At 40.5% G+C, this 21,261-nt stretch overlaps 1 protein-coding gene across 2 annotated transcripts in view; it reads left to right on the plus strand.

Annotated features, from left to right (window-relative positions):
- The window catches only part of SPPL2B (signal peptide peptidase like 2B), a 32,329-nt gene extending 12,155 nt beyond the window's left edge, over positions 1 to 20,174 (plus strand). The window contains exons 3-16 of one of the 2 annotated variants that reach the window (XM_080382656.1): positions 282 to 464; positions 1,127 to 1,216; positions 1,558 to 1,697; positions 2,534 to 2,676; positions 3,520 to 3,616; positions 3,778 to 3,894; positions 4,831 to 4,912; positions 5,708 to 5,782; positions 5,914 to 5,976; positions 7,533 to 7,632; positions 8,603 to 8,680; positions 10,891 to 11,051; positions 12,036 to 12,319; positions 12,950 to 20,174. In XM_080382656.1, the coding sequence (XP_080238782.1) occupies positions 282 to 464; positions 1,127 to 1,216; positions 1,558 to 1,697; positions 2,534 to 2,676; positions 3,520 to 3,616; positions 3,778 to 3,894; positions 4,831 to 4,912; positions 5,708 to 5,782; positions 5,914 to 5,976; positions 7,533 to 7,632; positions 8,603 to 8,680; positions 10,891 to 11,051; positions 12,036 to 12,319; positions 12,950 to 12,974 (1,638 nt within the window). In that variant the 3' untranslated portion in view covers positions 12,975 to 20,174. Of the gene's footprint in view, positions 1 to 281; positions 465 to 1,126; positions 1,217 to 1,557; positions 1,698 to 2,533; positions 2,677 to 3,519; positions 3,617 to 3,777; positions 3,895 to 4,830; positions 4,913 to 5,707; positions 5,783 to 5,913; positions 5,977 to 7,532; positions 7,633 to 8,602; positions 8,681 to 10,890; positions 11,120 to 12,035; positions 12,320 to 12,949 lie in introns of those variants that run through there. The other variant, XM_080382657.1, reaches the window with a different exon arrangement.
- Positions 20,175 to 21,261: the final 1,087 nt, after the last annotated feature.

Below are 21,261 nucleotides of genomic sequence, written 5' to 3' on the forward strand. Positions count from 1 at the left end.
TGTGCATCAGAACGGCAACAGTGCTAAAGAAAACAAATGCAAGTGCAGATCATAACCCAGATTTTATTACCAGCAGAATTCTGTTCAATAAGGTGAAGCCAGGCAGGACCCTACATGGTAGAGAGTGTGGCACTGTTCCAGCTTTCAAGTTCCTCTGGGAATAGTCTATCATTCCATTACTTGAAAGTTCTAAATTGCCCTTTGGGAACTCTGTGGTTCCTGCTTTTGACTTCTTTTATTTTATATAGATATATGTATTTAACTAATTTCTTTCTTTTCAGTCACTCTTGCAACTGCAGGACCTGACAGCATCTGTTTTGTGTTCTCCTTCTGACATACCTGATGGGGGATTTAATAACCAAATCCCCATGGTGATGCGAGGGAATTGTACCTTCTATGAGAAAGTGAGGCTTGCTCAGATAAACGGAGCTCGTGGGCTGCTGATTGTTAGTAGAGAGAGACTGGTAAGTCTTTTTGTCTTTCTGTATTGCTGGTGCTCCTCTGATGTTAGATACTGTCTTGTCTTCAGTGCTCACTGCTGGTCTTTCATGCTCCTCTTTGAAATAGTGTGTGTTTATGCATGAGTGTACATTGTATAGCATGTGGAAATAATACATCCGAAGGAAGGACTAGTACAAAGAGGAGGTGCTTGTAGTAGGAAGAGTGCTGCGTAGAGCCCATGTACCATCCAAGGCAAGGGCTCAGAATGATCCTTATGTCACGTGAGATACTGGAATCAGAGGAGGAGGTTGGGTTCTTGACTCCTATTACTGCCTTCAGTGAGATCTAAGCACGGTGAATCTAGTGCTTTAGATTCAGCTAGAGCATTACCAGCGTATGTTTTGTAAAACCAGTAGTTTTGAGTATCGTAGATAATACTAGAGGTACATCAGTCATAAAACAACGACCCTGACGTGCAAAAGATACTGCTTGAAGTTTGGTTGCTGCATGTTGCTGTTACAGTCTTTAATGACTCACTGTTCGCTGGAAACAAGTATACATTTTGACTTTGAGATTTTACTGTCCTTTCTAGAATATTTTCCCAATTAACAGAAACAGAACTTGAACCTTTTTGGAGTATTTGCAGAAATGTTTATATTCTTATCTGGGCTGAACTGTCTTCCAGGTTCCCCCTGGGGGTAACAGGAGTCAGTATGAAGAGATTGATATTCCTGTGGCGCTGCTCAGCTACACTGATATGTTAGATATCGGCAAGGTAAACTTGATACTAAATGCTCTGGTATCGTTTAAATGAATCGCTGTTCAACAGTGTTTGAAGTCCATCTTAAGAGCTTTGAATCTGTAGAGAGTTGTACTCATGAAGATTGTATTAATATGTTTTGAAAAAAAATGTAACTCTTTTGGGAAGTCATTTATCTTCTTTGGAATAAAATCAAAATGGAGCTTGGTGCTGTAAATAAATATCACTAATAGTAGAGCCAATAGATTGCTCTTAAGTATTAATAATAAAGCTTCATTCTGGGGTTGCACTAAGTAACTGAACCTTTGCTTAGGCAGCTTTTTGGAACTCTGAATAGCTTGTACTTACCTCCACAGAGTTTCGGCAGCTCTGTGAAAGGGGCCATGTATGCACCAAACGAGCCGGTGCTCGACTATAACATGGTGATTATATTTGTCATGGCTGTGGGGACTGTTGCAATCGGAGGCTACTGGGCAGGAAGCAGAGATGTGAAAAAGTGAGTAACTGGAATGTAGTATGTCTGTTTTCTTGTATTTTATAGAGGAAAAAAAAAAGTGGTATTTATCTAAAGATCACCTGGTAGGTCTGCTAATGGGGGTTGGAGACTGTCTATTTAACCAGAATGGAGAAATGCTGGGGTGACTTTTGAAGGGCCCTGAGCCTTGTATTGGCTTTGTTACTGTATGTATTAGAGTATCATTTTCATGTAGAATGGTTTAATATTTTGCCTTGTCAAAAAGCCAAATGTTTGGAAAGCTCAGAAGTAAAATGGGATGGTAATAGGCTTCCTATTAGGGCTTTTGCAAAAATTCACCATAAAAATATTTTGTAAAAAAAATAGTAAAAAATTTTTTAACTAGTGTAGTGCAAAACCAGCTGATTAGAAGGCTATAACATGTACTATGTTTATTGTTAATATTTTGTTGAAATTTTGTGGTTACTTTTTGCCAGTAAGCAGAGTTGCAGGGGAGGAGGTCGTCCATGCTTGTTTCTAACATATACTTTGTATATACACAACCTGACTTCAGGATTTTGTCTGAAGTCAGCAAATTATTCTGCAGTAATTTACGGGATTATGTTGAGTTCTTAGTGAGTGGAAAATAGCACTTTTGATAAATTAATACAGCACTTACTCTTTTATGTGTTGTATTATATCTGATGTACCTACTTGCATGTAAAATGTGGAGTTCCACTGACTTGAGTGGAAATCAGTGCAGGCACTGGCGGTGTGTCATGTTTTCCAGCCTGATGCGGTTCTCACTGAAGGTTCAGTGCCTTTTTATATTTTATATCAGAAGGAGTGGACTGATAATAGCCATGTTACTCTTTCAGGCGGTACATGAAGCACAAACGTGACGATGGGGCAGAGAAACATGATGATGAAACAGTTGATGTGACTCCGATAATGATCTGTGTCTTTGTAGTGATGTGCTGCTCAATGCTGGTCCTGCTTTATTTCTTCTATGACCACTTAGGTACTCTTAAAGTTGTATTTGTATTGATATATCTTCAATGTTGCAAGGCTGCCATCATGTAGAGAACATTTTTACTGTGAAAATAATTATGAAACAGCTGTATTCTGCCATGTTTCTTCATCCCAATACAATTTAAACCCTGTAAGAAGGCTCACTGAGTAGATTTCTATACCTGCTTCTAGTGAGGTTGAATTAGGTGATCACAGAGCTGCTTTCAAATGTTAAAACCTATTAAGTAGATACAGACTTAACGTCTTCCACCTTCTATTTTTTGCCAAAGGTGTTCTCAAATCTATACCCATCTTTCTATTATTGTTCAATAAGAAGATCCAGGATCAATTTTCTTATCTTTATATACTGATTACTTATCAAATTGATTGACGAAAGAACATGAGAGCCTAATGCACTGTAACTTCCATCGTCGTATTTCTGAGAAAGTTATGAAAGATGCAGCCCATCTGTATTAATTAATTTTGCTACTGAGTAATTTTAAGAGTTCCCTTGTGCTCACATGTAACGAGACGATAAACACTTCACCATAAATTGCCTTTTAGGCTTACAATTTAATTACTGACTTTAAGAATATAAGCACAGAGGTTTTGATTTGTTGAAGTAGCTGTTGCATAAAGTACACCTGAGTAAAAATGAGCTAGAATTAGCTACTTAAAGAACATAAATCTAATCAAAAATCATTTGAAGTCCCTGAATTTAACCCTCGCTGGTGAAACGTAAGCCTTATTTCTCATTCAAGCTTTTTGATTGTCTGTTCTTTATTCAGCTGAGATATGAAAAGAAGCCTCTCTTACCTTAACCTGCTTGGACTTACTACTTGTTGTTTCTCAGTCTATGTTATCATAGGAATATTCTGCCTGGCTGCCTCAATTGGTCTCTACAGTTGTCTGTCTCCCTTTGTAAGAAGATTCCCCTTGGGAAAGTGTAGGTATGTGGCGATTCTAACTTTTTAACAGGCAAAATTCATTTGTTTTATAATGTTGGGTAGGGTGTGGGAGTTACAATTTGGTTTGCATACTTCAAAATGTCTATCAAAGGAGGAGGGTAACTACATAAGACAACTGTAGCTTTGGTGTGTTTCATTTTCAGAATCCCAGACAACAACTTGCCTTATTTTCACAAGCGTCCGCAGGTCCGGATGTTACTGCTGGCGGTATTTTGTATCTCTGTCAGCGTAGTCTGGGGAATCTTCAGAAATGAAGATCAGTAAGTGTGTATCTTAGTTTCTGTGCTAGAAATTGTAACATGGTTTATACTATAAGTAAGTGGTATCAGTAGAAGTGCCTTGAATGCCTGTTATTGCCTTTGCGGGGTCCATTTTCCATGGCTCATTCACTGACAGAACTCATAAATCCAGGAAGCATCAACTCTGAGACACCTTTTAGAGAAATAAGTGTCCGACTGAGGAGTACAGAAGTACTATAGAGCTGTTCCAACCTGGGATATTTAGGACTAGGAAATCCATTTTCTGTCTCAAAGCTGGAGTGGACCTGAATGCCTCCTGCAGGGAGCCCCATCAGAAGCGCTCAGGTGTTGATCACAACAATGTAATCGCTCATCTGCATCCAGACCTTTGCAATTTTAGGGAAAAATTTGTGTTTTGTGTCTCAAATCCTACTCCTCTCATCCTCGCTATCAAGAGTAAAGCAAAGAGCATCGGTGCTTCTATCCCTCACTTGCAAAACACATCCAAGCAGCCCCAGCTGTAGGCATCCCGCAGCACAAGAGGGTGTACACGTACACACAGGCCAGAGGACCCCAGCACTTCTTACTTTGGTACCCGCTGAACCTTGTTCAGCCCGTTTTCATCCCACCTCACCGTTTACTCATCCAACCTGTACTTCATCGGTTTCTCTGTGAGGATTTTCTGGGAGATTCTCAGTGGAAATCCTTCCTGAAGTCTAGACAGGCAGCATCCCCCTGCTCTTCCCTCCCCTACCACGCCAGTCATTTCATCGTAGAAGATTATCAGGTTGATCCAGCACAACTTCCTATTTGTGAAGCCACGCTGACAACCGTGCTGGTTTCAAGCAAGTACTTTTAATAAAGTTTTTAGGCACGAGGAGGTCCTTAGTGAGGACAAGGCTTGGTCTGGCTGTCCTACAGTTTTCCTGCAAAAATGTTCCCCTCTTTCTTCCTTAGGTGGGCCTGGGTTCTGCAAGATGCTTTAGGAATCGCTTTCTGTCTTTACATGTTGAAAACCATTCGCCTGCCTACATTTAAGGTAAGAAAGTTACACGGACATAAGAAGAGAGAATGTTTGCCTGTACGTAGTTGAACAGAGGAGCCACTTAGAGCACATTGGCTTGGAAATGCGCTTCCATTCATAGGTAACTTGGAATAGTGATTTAATTAGTATAATGAAGACCAATAAATGGCATATGATTTTTATGCATGGTGTTTGATAACTTAAAGTTTTGTAGTGTGGTGACCGCACACTCACTTCTGGTTTTTTGGGTATTTTTTTTTAGTTTTATTGTTTTTTTGGTTTGGTTTAGTTTTCCAAATTTGACATGCAATTGATGCGTCATACTGGCGTTTTTTTAAAACTTCCAGAACTTACTTATTATCGTAAGATAAAAATCGGTGTTAGTCATTTAGTTACCCCTTAGGTGGCTCTTCAGACTCTGTTTCAAGTTATCTTCACCTATATACTTTTTTCCCTGTACAGGTGGGCCAGTGGGTATTGTTTCAAGCTATGTCTAGCATCCTCCAGAGAAAATGCAGAACTCCTTAATGTTTCCTAACAAATGGAAATTACACTGTTTCCAGATTTTACGAGATACAGAGTTTTAGGACTGACATGTCATTTTGTGCCTGAGAATTACTTTCTTTTATATGGTGCATGAGACCCAATTCCTCCATCTGAAATACTTAGGAATTAAGAAAAATACTTGGGTGACTTGTTTTATTCCTTGTTAGCTTTTACCTTGAATAGTCTTAAGTTGCTAATTATGAATTCTTTGCTGTTTACTAATGCACAGTGTGTAAATACCAAGTATCTTGTCTCTCCCTTCAGGGTTGTACCTTGCTCCTCCTGGTTCTTTTTGTGTATGATGTATTCTTTGTATTTATCACACCTTTTCTAACAAAGGTAAGTGAAGTACTCCTCTAGTGCCCGCTGTTCACAGAGTAAAGCGGAATGACCTGCTTCTCTGTGTTCCTAACTGATCCCAGACCTGCTGAGTGAAGTGCTGATTTACAATTTTCCCCTTTTTTCTTTAGACTGGGGAGAGTATAATGGTGGAGGTGGCTGCGGGCCCATCTGATTCTGCCACTCATGAAAAGGTACTGTATGTAGTCTGAAAACGTGGCACTAACTTCCAGCTATTACGTTTTCAACTTCTCTAAAATTCAAAGACCACAAAAGCTGAAAGGGAGATGCCAGTCTGAAAAGAACTTAATGTGGAAACAAGCACTCCTGAGCTCTCTGGAAATCTACACCAAACGCAGGGAGCAAAGCAGACTTCGTGGTTCATCACAACAGCTTTGGTCTTCCTTTATCTTGCTTTGAAAGGGTTTCAGTGTCAGGAAACTGGTTAGCTCAGCTCCACAACAACATGGGACCACATTTGTAAATATAACTGACCACTAATGAAGCATATTCCTTTTTACCTAAAGAGATAAAACCTATCTGAACGGTCTGTCTCTTCCCCCTCCTCTCCTGTTCTGCTAATTGCTTTATGAAAAGCTGAGGCAAAGGAGAGAAAGACAAATTGGAGACAGAAAGAAAACCCGAAGTTGGTGTTCAGTGGTTCTGTACCGCTCGGCCGCTGCCAGCTGTGTGAGCAGGACTGCACAGCGTGGCGGGGCTGACTCAGGGAGGGGAGTACAGGAGGTGTAGGAGACTGTAGAGACAGGGTGCAAACCAAATAAGAAACAAATCTGTAGGAAAACTGGTTTTGTTAATTTAAGGATGTTGAGTCTCTTTCCAGCAACGAATGTAATACTGTCACGTGGGAAAATAGTAAAGACAACGGTTGTTTGCAGGATGATCTATGGATGGATCCATCTATATCATGCATACTAATTTTTTTAACTTCTTGTCTTTTGTATCCCTTTAGTTTCAGTTTCATGCACAGAATGAATTATATAAAAAAATAAGGATAGTATAAGTAGATAAAATTTTCCTTACGTTAGTGCCAGAATAGAGAAAAAGGAAAATAAAGCTTCTCTAATGTACTGTATTAAAGAGGATACATGCTGGCAATGAACCTTGCCATCCTGTGCCTCAACGTTGCAAATTATATAATAAGTAGGAACAGTGGGGGGAAAAAAAGTCTTTACAGTTATATGAAAAATCCCTTTTTTAAATTATTCAAGTCTTTACTCTTGTGAGACTTTTATTGCAACCAGTAGAATGAAACATTAACAGTTATTTCTTACACATGTGGCTGCTTACCTAAATTCTTTACGTTCCTACCCTATCGCATGTGAGGACTTGCAGTTCATAGAGTGTTTTGAGATGACGGTCACGTGGAGTTGCCTTGGCTGTTTGTTTTCAGGAAGTATTTTGTCAGTCCTATCTTAAATACGTTTCGTTAGTTGTGAGTAATATTAATAAAGACTTTAAACGTAAGGGTCTGTAACGTAAGAAAAGATAAATACGTTTTGTTAGTTGTGAGTAATATTAATAAAATAGTTTAAACATAAGGGTCTATAATGTAAAAAAAGATAATTTTGCTTTATTTGGAGTCTGCAATTTCAGTACAACAGAAACAAGTTCTGGTAACATAAATATATATATATATATATATATATGTATATAAATATGACAACATAAAGATGGTGTCAGTATGTCAAGAAAAGAGCTTTTCTAAGGTGTGTGTGTATCTCGTTCCAAGCTCCCGATGGTCCTGAAGGTTCCACGCCTGAACTCCTCACCGCTGGCGCTGTGTGACAGGCCTTTTTCTCTCCTGGGATTTGGAGACATTTTAGTTCCAGGTATTTCTTGTTTAGCGTGTTAAGAATTTTACTTGTTGCACCGTCATAGTTATTTCTCTTGCACTTCTGCTTCAGGTGGGAAGTTTGGTTTGACTACTGTGAACCTGATAAATAAGTATAGCTTTTATCTTCTTTTTTTCCCTGCACTATTCACTTTTTCTGTAAGAAATTAAATGCACATTAATCTTAGGGTTCAGTTTCACATGCAGCGATGTCACGAAAAGTAGAGAAACCTCAGGAGTTGATTTAGCAACTAATTTAATGGTATAAAACATGTTTAGTAGTGTAGTGATAGAGGAAATTATTTGTCCATTTGCACATGATCTGAGTACACATGTAACTGACCGCTCAAAGCTTCATAATTGTGTTACTCACACGACAGCCAGTGTTCCCACCACACCTGCTCTCAAATTTGACTGCAGGTAGGATGTCAAGGTATTCCTGGCACCACTGCAGGTGGTAACAAGTATGCGTCTTCTGGCTTTCAGGTTTCTTCTGAGAAATCATTTGTTTATTTCTTTGTATTTTGGGAAATATGAACTGAGTCATCCCTGTTCATGTCCCCTCCTCCCCCGACCTGTAATAAGCAGAGGCATTAACCATAAATTCCTGCTGTCTTTCCTAGGAGCTGGAAGGGATGAACTTACCCTTACTCTTGCGAACACTGTATTTTAACAACTGTTTGTTAGGGATGGGATGACATTTTGTATCTAGGATCTGTGCATTTGTAGATATTAATTTTATTATTAGAGTGTTTCTGCTGTACTGGGCTTGTGCTATCATGTAACCGTTTTGTAAGCCGCGCAGCCTCCTGAAGGATGCTGTCATGGTACTTAAACACCGGGGTGCCCAAGTAAGTGTTGAAAAAAAAAAAAAAAATCTTAAAAATTTCTAGATATTTTGATGGCTTTGTGTACCTTAATGCATGAAGGGGTTGAAAGCATGTTGTAATTGTTCTTTCCTTCCCTAGGCTTGCTGGTAGCCTATTGCCATAGATTCGATATTCAGGTGCAGTCGTCCAGAGTCTATTTTGTTGCCTGCACAATAGGTAGGTGGAACAGTTCGGTGACACCTGAACACAACACCTACACGAGTCGCTCCCTTTAGCATACCATCTGCCTCATATTACAGTTTCATTTCTTTGTTCACCTTTTATTATTAAACAGAAATATTTTAGCAAAGTACTTTCGAGGCTAAGCCTTCCATCACCAAGTTATCTGTTGTCGTTTTCCTGAGCGGTTTTGTCCGCTGCATAGAAGGGGAGCTTCTCGTTCCCCTGGTTTGTCTCGCTGTAACACTTACCTCTGCACTGCCTGGATGCAAAATGAGCTACTCTGGTTTCTTGCTTCATGAATCTTTGAGTTTATTGCACATGAGAATTCAGGTTCAGGGATATTTTCCTTTGGCTTTGTTCTTAACTTTTTGTGTATTCTAAAAATCCATGGCAATGAATTGTACTATGAGGGCTGTAACACCTCAAAATTAGTTTTCTTCTCTAGTTTGTAGAACCCACAGAGGTACATGACATGGACTTAAAGATGACTGGTGAATAGAGTCTTACAGATTGCTGTTGGCTTTGTTACAAAGTATTTATGCTAGCGGAGACTTAAGATGCTTGCAGCTACTGTCATGAAAAATTTTCATGAAAAACTGCTTTTGAAATTCGTTTGAAAAAATAGCTAGGTCCTTGGACACCTATAGCAGGGTTAGAGAGATGCCTTTATTTCAGTGTCCCAATTCCTCTTGTATATACACAAACAAAACTGTTGTCTTACCTGGTACTTTCAAAACGCGTTTACAGAAATGGTTGTATCCATGAAGAGTCAGCAGTTATTGCAGCAATGAAAACTAACCACACACGGAGCAAAACTGGGCCAGCAGTGTGAGGGAAGTGATTATTGCCCTCGATTTAGCAGTGAAGACCAAGTCTTAACCTGGTGCAAGACAGACACTGACATACTGGGGTAAATCCAATGGAGGCTGAGGGCTGGAGCATGTGATTTTAAAAGAAGAGAAGGGAAAAAGGAGATTCGGTTGCTGTCCACATCCTCATGTGAGAGGGTGCAGAGAAAACAGAGACAGACTTCTCTTAGGGATAAGATGTGAGGCAATGGATTGAAGTCACAAGAAGAAATACTTCAACTAGATACAAGGAATTCTCACTAACCTAGTGTTCCCTGAAAAAAAACATTTTTGAAGAACTGTAAAAAGGCATTGAGTATTCTGATCATAGAATCATGTAAGTTGGAAAGGACCCTTAAGGTCGAGCCTAACCATAACCTAACACTACCAAGTCCACCACTAAACTGTACCCCTAAGCAGCACATCTACATGGCTTTTAGATACCTCCAGGGGTGGTGACCCCACTACTTCCCTCAGCAGCCTGTTCCAGTGCTCGACAGCCCTGTTGGTGAAGAAATTTTTCCTAATATCCAATCTAAACCTCCCCTGGCACAACTTGAGGCTGTTTCCTCTCATCCTATCCCTTGTTACCTGGGAGAAGAGACCAGCACCCACCTCCCGCACCCTCCTTTCAGGCAGTAAGGTCTCCCTGAACCTCCTTTCTCTCCTTGTTCTCTAGACCCTTTGCCAGCTTCACTGATTACCTTTGGACATGCTCCAGCACCTCAATATCTTTCTACATCATCTTCCTGAATAAAAATCAGTTGGGTTTAGCTTCAGTGTTCTGAAAGTGTAATTGAAATTAATTACAGTATCAGATCCCAGCTGCTTATGTTCTACTTAGTAATTTTTGCAGAATATATGCAGAAATGTAATAGGAATAACAAATCATAACATACAGTTAGCTTTTTTTTTTAGTGGTGCTGCAGGGTAGTAAGAAACAGCCAAAGCCAAGCCAGACACGAAGCGTGTGTTACAATGGTCGACCTAATTGTCTGTGTTTTGTTGAATTCATAAATACGAGGCACAGTATTTCATTTGTTTATTTTACCTTTCTGAAATGGCTTAAGGTAAGGATTTAATTGCACAGTGTACATTGGGCCAACCACATGACTTTCACATCTTATTATCACCAGAAAGACTGGAGCATCTCTTTAGCAAAGCACCACTCCAAGGTCACGTTGTGTATACAATGCTTGTAAAAAAAAAATACACGCTGAAAAAAATCCTGGAGATGTTGCTTTACATATTACTTGAAAAAACTTCCTGCTACGATGCTCATCTAGACGATGGAGTTGTTCCTGAGCAGAGCTCTATCTGAATAATTGGGTTTTTTCTGCTTTTGTTTCCTTCCAGCATATGGCATAGGCCTTCTTGTGACCTTTGTTGCCTTGGCATTGATGCAGAAGGGCCAGCCGGCTCTCCTCTACTTGGTGCCCTGCACTCTTCTCACGAGCTTTGCTGTGGCTCTTTGGAGAAAGGAGCTCGCAATGTTCTGGACGGGCAGCGGCTTTGCGGTGAATACCAGTTTGATATGAGTGTCTTCAAGAAATACTAATATTATAAAAACCTAACTAGAATTAAAGTTGAGTAAAATATTGCAGTATTATCAAACAAAACCAAAGATTTTCGTTTTGCTGATTGTTTGCTTTTTTTACATACTTTTTTTGCCTCGGTAAGGTTTTCTTTTTTAGTGTTTACAGCCACTTAAACTGGCTAGTGAAAAGTAAAGTAGACTTTGTCTGTTCTTCTTGATTTTGCCATCATTTTACTCATTTAATCTCTGTTGAAAGTAGTAGTAGTAAAATAGTATATAAAATACAATAGTTTATAATGTTATATAAAATATATCCTGAAAATATTTTTTTGCATATTTTTTTCATAACCTACTGCTTATGAAGGTAGAAATCTAGTTCAATATAGCAAATTATCACTTTGTTTCACTGTGGTACAAGTGACATTAAGTGACATAGAAATTGTCGTGATGCATGGTTATAGATTTTAAATAATTACTTTAAGGACAAATTATCAAGCTAGAGGTTCCCCCCAGTGAGGTGGGGTTTTTTCGTTACTCAACTATTTGTGAAAACCTTCGGAACTTTCCTCTAGAGAACTGAATTTAATTGTTGGGAAAATATTTGAGATCATCTGAAATGTGGTGGGCAAGTTGCCGGTTGTTGTACACCGATATTCAAGTTGGGCACAGGAGAGTGATGCGGTGCCCGAGTGCCGGTCGCCTGTTCCTGCGTGATCAGCAGAACGCATCTGCAATCGGCGAGGAACGATCAGGCAGAAGGCAATTAAACACATTTCTGGAAGAAAAAATCCCCTTGTTTACGATAAAGACAAAGACAGGGTAACTGTATGCATGTGTCCAGTGCTGGAGAATGATCACGGGGATGACGGCCCTTTAATCTTCATTTTGTGTGGCCATCGCTCCTGATATCTGGGGACGGCAATCCTGGCTTTCCATCGTTCTGACTGTGCCCTTCCCTTTGCAGAAAGACCTACCTCAGCCTCCCTTGGTGGTAGCTCCTGTCAACTGCCCTGAGCCTCCCAAAGACAGCAACGCAGCAGGCTCTCAGCCCAGCCCAGAGCAAATGACCAACCCTACCCTCCATGTGAAGGAGCTGCGCGACGCCGCCTCGGCTGCGGAGGAGCTGGCTGATCCTGACGCAAAGATGGACCAGTCGGAAATTTCTATTGCACAGAGCGAGGAACCAGCTGGGCAGGATAAGGACGACCATGAAAGCAACTGCCTCAATGCAGAGCAAAACCAGCTGGAGTAAGCGATGGGATAAGAACTCCTTGTTTTCCCTCACAAACATATCCATAGAAAACCAGTATGTATTTAGGACTGGTTTAGTAGTGTTTGCGTTCATTGAGAAACCTCACTGGGAGTCTGATCATCAAATCCAACGACGAATGTTCTGCCTCTAGCTTCGGTACAGCTATACACTTCAAACATCTTCCTGAAATAATGGTGCTCTACAAGGGTTCTGATGTATGGATTTCAATGATCATTTTATTAGTGAATGCCTTTGGCCGTTCCGTTTTCGTTATACCGGGCTAGTATTAAGAGTCTTTATTTACACAGTACTCTGTGCTCGTGTGGCTATTTTGCTGCTTTAGCATAGTGTAGGTTAACAGAGAGGACAAGCATTGAACAAGTCTGCTCCAATGCTTAAGTCGAGAGAAATGTAATATTTTTTTTTTTATAGCACTTTCCCTATTGTCACCTTTTACTTTACTTTTCCCTACTTGTCAAAGCCATTGCTACAAGGGAATGCTTTAGCATAAACTGACATTCAGGAAATGCAGAGCGTGGTTAAATTACCCGCCTCTGAAAGGATTTATACTATCGTGGTGCATTAAGTGCATCTCTTAACTTTTTTGTCTTTGTTTTTACTTCCAGGTACCTGTATTGGCTACTAGTCTAGTTTAAAAGGCAGGATGGACAGAGCCGCAGGAAGCTTTCTGAGCACTCGTATGAGACGCGTATATTAAGCATATTAAGAATGTTTAATGTTTTAGAAATAACATACGAGTCAAATAGGTAAGAAAATAGTAGCAGCGCTATACCAAGCTGAATAGGTAATACTTTCATTGGGAAAATGTTAAAGTAAAGTAATAATAATCCATTTATTTGGGGTTTTAGCTTCTACTTCTGATTGGTTTAAGGTATATAATGGTAATTTCACGTTCCGAAGGAAATAATCCAGTGTTTTCATCCCCAAGGGAGCATGTAGGGTGCTATAGTCAGTCATGATTTAAAGCTCCTCGCTGCTCAGTAACGCATCAACTGCCTCAGTCCTGTCCTGTCCGTGTCCTGAGTAGCCAAGGCATGGCCTGTTGGGGTCTGAATGAGGCTGTGATCCAGCCTACTATTTTGCACCTCTTGCTACACAACATTATGAAGGACTAAATTTGTGAATTTACAACTTTCTGGGGTGCAGCTGGACTTACTTTCTATTCCTGAAATTGTGCATTTTCTTGTATAACATGGTGAGTCTTTTATGCATCAACTTTAGTACACACAGAGGGTTGATGTGATTTGCATATTATTTATTCCATCTACAAACATATGGCTTTATCAAAGGTGTCTGTTCTACAAACTGCAATCCCAGAAAGCCTCACTTTACATTAAAACTGAAATAGAAAATGGAAATATTCTAGGATCCTAGAATATGATTCCAAATTGCGTGGAAGAAATACTCTTCATAGTATTTGAGAGCCCAAAATGTCATTTACAAAGGTATCATCGTAGTGACAAGATCAGAGGCAATGCTTTTAAATTAAGAGTCTCCAGTTGGCATCTCGAGTTGGATTCTGAAGGGCTCTCTTTTAATGTCTGTTAAATTTTAGTCACCGTCTTTTTGGCTAGGTCTTCCAAAAGTTTGCCCTGTGGGGTCTTTTTGGATGGTAACTTGTGGTTTGATCTGTTTCACGTTGGGTGGATAGTATTTTTTTTTTCTCTGGAATGTGAAAGGCTTTCTGTAAAACCACACTATAGCTTCAGAGTTTTACCAGCTTCTGCTTAAAGCCTCAAGCCCTGTCTGGTAAGTTGCTTTAGTGGTGAGTTTCTGGAAAGGCTTCCTGAGTCCAAAGGTTTGCGCTACATTTAATTTACAAATCACCCTAATGGAAGATAGTACTACTATCAGAGATCTGTTTTTCAATCTCCTTTTTAATGGACTGTGTTACTTTTGCCAGCAGTAATCTGAACAGAATTACTACTTCTAAAAAGCAACAGAGACATTTTACTGAAAACTTGAGCCAGCTGGATTATGCCTTAATTTAAGCCATTGTATAAGTATGTATATTAAATTAAGAAAACAATCTTAATGTGTTTAAAAAATGAACTTGACAAATAGCAAAAAAAAAAAAAGTTTGGAGACTGACTCAAAGTTCTATGGTTCTTTGCCTTGATTGTCTTTTAGTCATAATGTTATTTGGAATATCTTTTTATATACTTAAAAGCCAGTAGCTTTCTGATGATGAAGCAAAAAGTTTTATCATCTACTTGAAAGTGTATTTTAACATTTGTTCTCATATGTCATGGGTTAGGAAACAGTTTATTTCTCAAATTGTTTATAACTCAATTAAAATGGAAGAATCCGTACCATTTAACTCGTAAGCATTTACCAGTTGCTTTGTTCACGCTGCATTCTAGGCAGGGCTGCTTGGAGCACGGGCTCCACCTGATGTTCCCGGCGGTTTTCCATCTATTTTTAAGTGTGGTGATGTTTGTTGGTTTGTTTTGATTTTCCCCAAACAACAAAGAAAAGAAACAATAGCTACTCAATGCAATATCTCCAGTTGGGGTACGTGACGTGGCGGTGAGCTCCGTACTCTGGCTGTTCCAGTACTGTACATCAATGACCCTGCTGCACCCATCCGGCTGCGACTGTTGGGACTGATCCTGAGCAGCTGAATCCAAGGCTGTGCTCGTTTGCCTTTCAGAAACCTCCCTGACCAGCTTAATGTAAAACTTCATGTAGTGTAGGAAATTGTGAAGATTTAGTGTAGCTGACTGATTTTATTTGATCTCACATCCCTCGAGTTAAAATGCTCAAAGAAATGAAAGTGTTGTTAAAAGTAACGTTGATGCACTTTTATTTACATCTTTCACATACTAAGCCTTTAGCTAACTAAAAATTCAATAAGGATTCTATTTTTGAAGAACTAAATTTTCAGAGGAATCACTTGCTTTTGTTTAAAAAAAACCCAACCACACAACAACAGCAAAAAAAACCCCAAAACAACAACCAACCCACTAAAAAAAACATTAAAAACCAAACAAATCCCACAATTCCTTGGATCACAGTAGTGAGGATCGGATTCTTTCCTGGGGCTGAAATTACTAAATATCCATGTGTTGGACCAAATGTTTGGTTTTGGCTGTAGAGGGGCTGCACAAATGCAGCTGGAAGCAGAATCCAACCTGAAAGACTTTACTAAGGGTGACAAGGGAGAAGTATCCCAAACCCTCTTTTAATTTTGGGGATTTTTTTTTTCTTGTCACAAATGAAGAGCATTTTAACTGAAGTATATAAAAAGGAAACAGAAAAAAAAATATTCTGAAATATATTCTGCTTTTACCAGGGACAGTAAAAAAAAGAGCATATCCACATATGTAAGAATGAAACTGGTGAAAATATTTTGCATTTTCTCTAAACTTGGACAAATGCCAGAAGACAGAAAATCTACAGCACGGTGTATTTTCTCATAATTTACTAGCATGTCTAAGAGAAAGCTTAATTTAGAAAATAGATCATCGGTCAACCTTTTCCTTCAGAAGCTGCTCTTTTCTTACAGTACTGCTCAGTATGTCTCGGTAAGAATGCCTTGCAAGTCTTGATGGCGTTTTTCAGGTGTGCACGTTTCTGTTTCAGATTTGGGTTTTGCAGCTGTGATGCAAAACAATTAACATTTGTTCTCGTATGTTGTGGGTTAGGAAACAATTTATTTTTCAGGCTCGGCCTGAGAACGTGCCGTGGCTGTAGTGGCAGTGCCTGATAACTTCGAAAAAATAAAAAAAATTATCAGGAGATAGCCCTGACTGCAAAGCCCGAAAAAACTAGCTAGGAAACTGAAATAATACCATTTTGAGCTTTTAGAAATGTGGCTACCTTCATTAATGAACTCTTTGGGAGATGCTGTGTGGTTACCTGCAGCGCTTTGGTCTCTAGTATCTGATGGGCAACAGAATGCATAGAAAATTTAAAGGTATTTTTCTGTTTAAACACAAATTATGTTCTATAGGTTCTTGCTTTAAAAGTTTTCAAATCACAATACTTGCGCCCATGGAGATGCTCGGTGTCTGCTGGATATCTTGCCCTACAGTTTGTAGAACTTTTCCTGGGTAGACAATAATAATTAAAAAAAAAAGAGGCTGTATTGGGTGTTTGGTAAGTGTTGGCTTGAAATAAATGCTTACGCACAGCTATTTTAGTGCAAGATCCTGCGGTTTTGTTCTTGTCTTTAGCCCCGTGGTTGGGTAACGCACATATTGCTGGTTTCTTGCACTACGCTGGCTGGCTGGGATGTGAAGCCCTGTAGTATTTCTTTGTAATGGCAGCTTTGTTGATTATCAATTAACAAAACTATTTGGTGTATGCTTTCATCATGTGGCATTATTTGTCCTATGTTGATGGGTAAATAAGCTGGCAAAGCAGTGAGGTGCGACTAGTGCATATTGACGTGACGTGCATCACATTGACACAAATATTTGGAATATAGACGTACCAGCAGATCCAAATATTTGTCCAAAACCTGCAGAGATGGTGCCTTTTTCCATGACAAGTACAATCGCTGATGTTTTAAAATAAAACCTGTGTAAGGGCTCCGTCCTCAGGAAAATGAGGACGTTATTATTATTATTATTATTATTATTAGAGAGTTCAGGAGAGAACAGGAACTGTGATCAGAGGTGCAGAAAACATCAGCAAGGAAAGATTAATCTCTCGGTGGTTTATCTAGATTATCTGGAGCATGGCTCCCCAGCTGGCTGGCAGGACACGAAGCACCGAGTTGCACCGACGAGCTCGTTGGTTTTCCCATGAGGCTGTGTCAGGGATCCCAGGTGGGATGGAGAGGGAAGGGATAAGAGCTGAGGTGGCTCAGAAAGCGTGAGGAGCCACTCCAAAAAAACAGCAGTGGGAGAGTTTACCCCGAGAGGTCCAAAACTGCTACCTCAAAGAGAAGACCAAAGGGCAAGTGTGTCCAGTATCCAAAAATCTGAAATGCTACTGCAAATTGGAAACCTAAACAAACTTTTTTTTTTTCTTTTTCAAGCAGGGATGGCATTAGAATTAATAGACTTAAATTACAGTAAGGGAATTTTGGTGGAAAAATCTCCCAGAATGAGTAACTGCTTGAGCAGCTGGCAGTGGGAAGCACACAGAACAGGGCTGTTTGCAGCCTGCTACTCCAGGTGTAATCCGAGGGTTGGGCTCCCTACACTGTAACACCGCCGCTGGAGCACCAGCATTATCGTGTAGCAGCCAGGTTATATCGTATCAGCGTATCAGCGTCGCGACTGACAAAAGACTTTTGTTTGGGCTAATTTAAAGGTGATAAATCCTCTGGCAAGCCACCACATCAAAGCACACAGGTTAAAGAGATGTGGTGCTCTTTCTACCAAGATAAGAAAAAAATGTTTTCGATGTGTGTTTGATTTGTTGAATTGCATTGAATGTTTCTGGCACCCTGGAATGTTTTTGGAAGCCTTGTGTGCTACCAGAAACGTTCTTTGGTGCTGGTACAAGGGAATTGTCTCTTTACTCATCCTCTGTCTGCTGTCTGTGTGCTCCTCTCTGAGAGTTTCATCTTTGCCTTTTCCAGTTTTGCAGGTAAATGTTCAAATTATATGGAGCAGAGGTGAGGTTTTGCCATCTAGATCAGCAATAGATGACAAATCATGGGCTTAAATTGGATTTTCTTGAATTGGGAACTAGTATATTTGGCAGAGTCTTCTGTATTTTCAGGAACTATCAGAGGACTAGACTTCAGGTGATGCAGTGACTCCGGTTTGGGTCTGTTTTCCCAGCAGCTGTTGGGAATATTTCAACCCTTGGTCCTGTTGTTGACCTGCTGGTAGCCAAGGGTGACAAGTCTTGGGATAATTTGGAGCCACCGTCCTTAGCTGAAGGCGGCATTATAGTTTATCAAGTTTCTCACGACATTTTCCTGCATGTTAATGATGGAAAAAAAACTTCATCCAGGTGTTGATCTCGGAGAAATCTTTGAGATGGTCTGTAGCTTCGCAGTTTTTGGTTGAGACGCGCTGACTGCTGGCACAGAGGCACTCGGGGTGTGCTGAGAAGTTTCTTTGGGTGTTTCATGGAAACGCTGGGGAGGTGAAAACGTGTGGAGACGGGGTCTCTCAAGGTAAACAAGCTTAGCATAGCTCCTGAAAAAAAAAATCAGGGACTTGAGCTTGCCCTGCAGGATCAGAACAACACCACCTAACAGTCAAGAGCTGCTGGAGGATCTCCAGCACTGGGTGTGTGATGGTCTCGATGAGCAGCAACGCGCGGTTCATCCTGTGCCGTTGGTTCCACGGGGTCTCCGGGAGAGCAGCCCCCCCCGCCCCATGCCGGATCGTACCCAGGGGCTGTAGCTGATGCTGTTGCCAGTGCAATAACCTTTCCTTGAAGCCTGGTAAAGGATAGAAATTGCTCTTTTTGTCTGAAAGGTGTAGCTCTAGTCAGAAAAATGCCATAAACCTGCCGCTTTTCTATTGCGGATCCACACTTTACCTGGCTGGGATGGTGGGAAGCTGGTGATGAGGAACAAAGTCACGGATGTGCGTTTCCACAGCAAGAAACCAGTAGGTTTCCTTATTGTTCTGCTCTGACTGGAGCTGTTACAGTTCCCGTTGAGCAAAAACTTTAAACCAGTGGCTCAGGTTTAGAGAAAAACACCCATCATGGGGCAGTTCAGTCTGGGCCAGGTCAGAATCCGGGTTTTTTGTAGCTGACAGTGGAGACTTCAAAAAAAATGTGCGTGTCTGACGTTACCACAGAGTCTTGCAAGCCTGCTGGGGAGAGCACCTAATTTCCCTAATGACCAGTTAACGGGGGTGGTCTGTGCGTGCTGGTGTGAACACCTATTGCCTGTTCGTCCTCAGCTCGTGCATTGTCACTTGTCCCCTCCAACAACACTGCCATACTCAGACTTGCACGGAGACAGCAAGGCTGTGAGAAAGCAAAAAGGAATCAGTGCTGTGGCGCATCCCTGCTGCTGTCCGCAAAGCGCACGCCTGGGCATTGGTCCTGCCGCCTGCATTGCGTGTTGTGTTCGTCATGGGGTGGCTGTCGCATTTGAACGCTAAAACTTAATCTTTTTGATCCTAGAAGTCACTGGCAGTAAGTACAAGCTCCAGTGCTTTCAGCCTGGCAACGTGTGAAAGCAAACCCGAATTGTTTAAGGCAAAATGTGGATTTACAGCCCTGCCTATGGATTTTTTATCCATATTATTTATTTTTTAACCATGTTCCTTCAGTTTCTCCACCCAGCCCAGTGCTGGAGGAGCTGGGGCATTAAGAACATCCCAGCAACGTGCAAGTCCCATTTGGCTGTTGCTGGTGTTGCTCGGCTAAAACGGAATTTTGGTGCTTTGTGTGTGGATCAGATGGGAGGCTGGATGGGGAACTGGGAGCAGCATAAAGACGATTTATGAGATAAATTAGATACCAATTTGCTTAATGCTAGTTTCTTGGATGCTTGATAATAGCTGCTTTTAGTGAGCAAGTTTATTCTTGGGAGGTAACGTTATAGGTAGAAGAATTTTAAGTGTCTGCTGTCTTTGTGGAAGGAGTTTGTAACAATGTTCAAATAATAGTATATAGGCTAGTGTTATGAAGAGTGCAAACTCTAAAGGTTGTTAATTTTAGCGCTTGCAAATGCATACGTTTAACTCTGCATATGTATGCGTAAGGAATAAACTTTAAGCTCCTTTCACACGGTGGGTGGTGAAGGAAGGATTTTCCTGGGATCCAAAACCTAGGCTGTATTTTTTCCTAATTTCAGATAATCTCTGCAGTTGGCTCCCTTCATTCAAACAAACAAACAAACCAAAACCAAACCCACAGTGAGAAACAATTTCCCCCCCCAAAAAAAAAAAAATAAACAAACCAAAACCAGCTAAGGAAGTTGGCCAGTGTAAGAAGATGAGCGTGGAAACTCGGTTCAATTATTTTTCCTGCACAGGGGCTGAAGCTGTGGGAACGGAGGGGATGTAAGGAGTGAGGGATTTGGTTCTCTGTAAGGATGTAGTCTGGCATCAACAGCTGTGGTGGGTGCTGGTAAAATGAATATCCTTCCCTGATTTTTATCATGCATCTCATTTACCTGGGCTGTTAATTAATCGCACACACTATGCAGATTAGTTGCCTAGTTTGGGTTCTGTGGATTGCTGAGTCACAGACCCCCTTGTGTAACCTGCACGCAGGCTGTCGGAGGTGTAGGACATGCTAGGAGATGACTTGCAAAATCAGTGCATGGGATCTACAAGGATAGATAAATCGGTAATTTTGTGACTTATCTATGATATAAGTATCTTATATCTACGATACAGGTAAGATTTTTTTGTTGTTATTCCCAAGTACTAACAAAGAACTGAACACGTCACCTTCTTGTGCCGATGATGGGATAGAGCCATTGCAAAGACCAAGAGAAAAAGCAATGTCGTTTCCAAGTCATAAAATATGTTTTTGGTAAACATTTCTGGTTTTCCAAAGCTGTAGGTCTTACTGTAATACGTGCATCAGATTTTCAATTCTTTCTGGGTGGGTTCTTTCCACCCAGTGTCTATAGCTCTTCATGGTTTTGATATCAGCCCTCCCTCAGACTGAATGACAGCCTTGTATCCAATTGCACAGCGTATCATAATATATATATTTTTATATATGTAAATACATTGTAATACATAGCATTTCCAGTGACCAAATGTAGATTTGCTTTTTTCCTTCTGTGATGTAACGTGGGGAAAAAAACCCTCTTTCAAAAATTAATGCGGGGGGGGGAGGGGGGAACAGAATTGTAGGACAAGAGGTGAGAAATATCCCAATGGTTTCTGCAGAATGAACTTTCCATGGAGTAATTAAGTCTGTTTCAGACATACATAGAAACAGTGGAAAAAAAAAACCAAAAAACAAGCAACTTGAAAATGACTGGTCAACTGAAATTGCAGTGTTTTTTCTTCTTTTTGTTTTGCTTTTA

This window comes from Falco punctatus (genome assembly GCF_963210335.1).
Source record: "Falco punctatus genome assembly, chromosome: 4".
NCBI lineage: Eukaryota > Metazoa > Chordata > Aves > Falconiformes > Falconidae > Falco > Falco punctatus.